A 3459-nucleotide genomic window follows, 5' to 3' on the forward strand; every position below is an offset into this window, starting at 1 on the left:
CACACACCGTGCGCAGCGTCCTATCTTTGCACTGCGCAATGCTGTTACTCTGCTCAAAAAAGGGACGGGAGGAAAAAAACCAGCAAAGGCTCTTTAAGGCCTCACATCCCACCAGAGTGCCTGAACATTCTGATTTTCTGCTTTCCCTTCGTTTTAGTAAGAACTGGCAAAAAATCGTCGCACTCCCATTGTGTGTAATGAATTAAATGTCAATGAATTAAAATTCAGGGCAAAGGCTGCAGCGTTTCCAAAATGAAGAGCCAGTTTATGGATATAATTACGGGGAAAAAAAAAAAAAACACCTAAATCTGAATGCTCCTTCCCTGACCCTGCCACCCCCGGCCGCCCCCAGCGCGGCGCGAGCTCGGCGAGGCCCCGGGAGGGCTGAGGGGAACGGGACGTCCCTGCCCCCATCCGCCTCCGCCGGGCACCGGGCGTGCTACAGGTGCGGGCGGTGCTAAACCCCAACTCCTACAACAAAACAAGCCGACTCCTCTAGCACCGTGTGGTGCATTTAAATAAATTTTAGAAAATAATAATGGGAAGAGGGCGGCCGGCGGCCCAGTCCTGGGCGCTGCAGCGGGCGCAGCTCCAGCCGGCTGCTTGACCTCCCCCGCGCGGGGCCAGACGGGAGCCCGTCCCCCCCAAGACGGGGCCGGGGCCGGGGCGGGAAGCGGCGCTCCTCCCCAGTCCCACCTCCGCCGCCACGCACCCCCGGCATGCCGGGACGGGGGCCGGGGCCGTGGTCGCCCCGGGAGGCGCCGCCGGCAGCGGCCTCCCCGCGGGCCCGGCCGCTCCCCCAGCCGGAGCCCCCAGCGGAGCTACTGCAAAACCCGCCCGGCGGGAGAAGAGGGGGGTTTGTTTTGGTCGCTCTCACCGGCAGCTCTTCCCATCCTGCCCTACGAAATAAGAAGTCCAACGCCTTTTTTTTTTTCTTTTTTTTTTTTTTTTTTTAAATTAAGAAACAAGGGGCAGGGCAGGGGAGCGAGGAAGCAAAATCTGCAAACGGGTTAAAAGTGTCCTAAATAATTAAAAAAGTGAGATTTTTTTTTTTGTAATTTAAATACAAATATACTTACAAAATCTTACAGAGGCTATTTACATCCCTCTCCCACAACCTGACATTGCACTCAGTTCTCACCGGAGACAGCCCCGGGGGCCCGGGGAGGGCAAAGCCAGGCGGCCCCAGACCCAGGGGCCCCACCAGGCTTGTCCTGTGCTCCCCACTGCCCACAGAGGCCACTTGTGGTTCCCAGAGTTTGCCCAGGCTGGATGAGGAGCTGCTTCCCCAGGCAGAGAAGGTCTCAGACGGTAGTCTCGCCCTGCTTGCTGTTGGTGAGCCTGGTGTAAAACTTCCTCCAAGAGTTCAGGGTTTTCCCTGACCAGATCCAGAAGCCCGAGGTGATGCCCACGATTAAGGTCATGAGATACTTGATCATGAAGACAGTGAAGTCAGGGCTCATGGGCGGGTGGTGGCTGCTGTGGTTGTTTGGGCAGGGGATGGCGTAGCTCTTACAGCTCTGTGTGACCCAGCTCCTCTCCCACTGTTCCCTAAAAGCTTGTTCATAAAAATAGCATGCAATGACAATGGTGGCCGGCACTGTGTAGAGGACACTGAAGATGCCTATCCTCACCATAAGCTTCTCCAGCTTTTCTGTCTTGGTGCCGTCGTGCTTCATGATGGTCCGGATCCTGAAGAGGGACACGAAGCCGGCCAGCAGGAAGGAAGTGCCAATGAACAGGTAGACAAACAGAGGGGCCAGCACAAAGCCCCGCAGGGCGTCCACGTTGTTGATGCCCACAAAGCAGACGCCGCTGAGGACGTCCCCATCCACCTGCCCCAGGGCGAGGATGGTGATGGTCTTGATGGCTGGCACGGCCCAGGCGGCCAGGTGGAAGTACTGGGAGTTGGCCTCAATGGCCTCGTGGCCCCACTTCATGCCGGCGGCCAGGAACCAGGTGAGGGAGAGGATGACCCACCAGATGGAGCTGGCCATGCCAAAGAAGTAGAGCATCATGAAGAGGATGGTGCAGCCCTCCCGCTTCGTGCCCTGCGCCACAGTGCGGAAGCCATCCTCGGCAAAGCGCTCATTGCAGACCACCCTCTCCTCCAGCAGGAAGCCGGCAATGTAGGCCACGGCCACTGCCGTGTAGCAGCCTGAGAGGAAGATGATGGGCCGCTCAGGGTAGCTGAACCGCTTCATGTCCACCAGATAGGTGAGGACAGTGAAGAGGGTGGAGGCGCAGCAGAGCACAGACCAGATGCCAATCCAGGTGCGGGAGAAGCGCAGCTCCTCAGGCCCGAAGTACATGAGCCCGTAGAGGCGGCCAGGCTCGCAGGGGGCCCCACAGTCCCTCTCCCCCAGGAAGTGGTAGTTCAGGTAGGACGGCACCTTCAGCGCCCGTGGGCAGGAGAAGCGCCCGCGGGGCTCGCCAGGCCCCAAGGCCCCAGGACCACCACCGGTGCCCCCACGGTGGGGGTTGCTGGTCCAGCTCTCGGGGCGCAGGGCGGGCGTGGGGGTGCCGCGCTCGGAGGCGTTCTGCCCCACACAGAGCTCGCCGGCCCCGTGCACTGGGAACTTCTCGCAGCGCAGCGTGTCGGGCCACTGGAAGCCGAACTTGTTCATGAGGGCCTCGCAGCCCTGACGGGCCCGCTCGCAGAGGGAGCGGCAGGGCGGCAGGGCCTGCTCCAGCACGGTGCACACCGGGGCGTACATGGAGCAGAGGAAGAACTTGAGCTCGGCTGAACACTGCACCTTCACCAGAGGGTAGAACTGATGCACCTCCAGTCCTGCGTCCTCCTGGTTGGTGTGGCCCAGCAGGTTGGGCATGATGGTCTGGTTGTAGGCGATGTCGGTGCAGAGCGGGATGGAGATGGGCTGGCAGTAGCCGTGGTCCGGGATGGAGATGCCCCGCTCGCCGTTGTCCTGCGGCGCCGGCGGCTGGCCCCCGGCCGGCAGCGCCGCCGCCCACAGCAGCAGCAGCAGCAGCACCAGCCGCGGGCACCGGCCGCCGCCGGCCCGCCGCCCGCCGCCAACTTCCCCGCCGCCACTCGCCGCCTGCCCGCGCCGCTCGGCCATGCTCAGTCGGTGCCGCCTGCCCCGCCGGGCTTCCGCCGCCCCTCCGCCGCCGCTCCTCCTCCTCCTCCTCCCGGCCTGAACTTGCGACTCATGAAGGGAGCGACGGGCAGGGACAGGGCGGCCGCGGCGCGCAGCTCTGCCCGCACCGGCGACAACGCCCGCCGCCGCCGCCTCCTCCAACTACCGCCGCCGCCGCCGCCTCCGCCGCCGTCGCCGCCGCCTGACCATTTGTGCCGGCCCCTCGAGCCCGCGCCCCTCGCTGCGCCGCGCCGCGCTCCCTCCGACCGGTTTCCAGGCGCCCCGCAGTCTGGCTTTCACCGGGAGGGAGGAGCCTTGAAACCGACGCCGAACTTTCCTGCGTAAGGGACCGTCTCCCAAC

The 3459-nt window shown here is 63.0% G+C and overlaps 1 protein-coding gene across 1 annotated transcript; it reads right to left on the reverse strand.

Annotated features, from left to right (window-relative positions):
* Positions 1-1304: 1304 nt before the first annotated feature.
* Positions 1305-3080, reverse strand: FZD1 (frizzled class receptor 1). The gene has a single exon (XM_074156864.1). It carries the CDS (start codon positions 3078-3080, stop codon positions 1305-1307), a length of 1776 nt encoding a protein of 591 aa, XP_074012965.1.
* Between the last annotated feature and the right edge of the window lie 379 nt (positions 3081-3459).

Source organism: Numenius arquata, chromosome 12, assembly GCF_964106895.1.
Source record: "Numenius arquata chromosome 12, bNumArq3.hap1.1, whole genome shotgun sequence".
Classification (NCBI taxonomy): Eukaryota; Metazoa; Chordata; class Aves; order Charadriiformes; family Scolopacidae; genus Numenius; species Numenius arquata.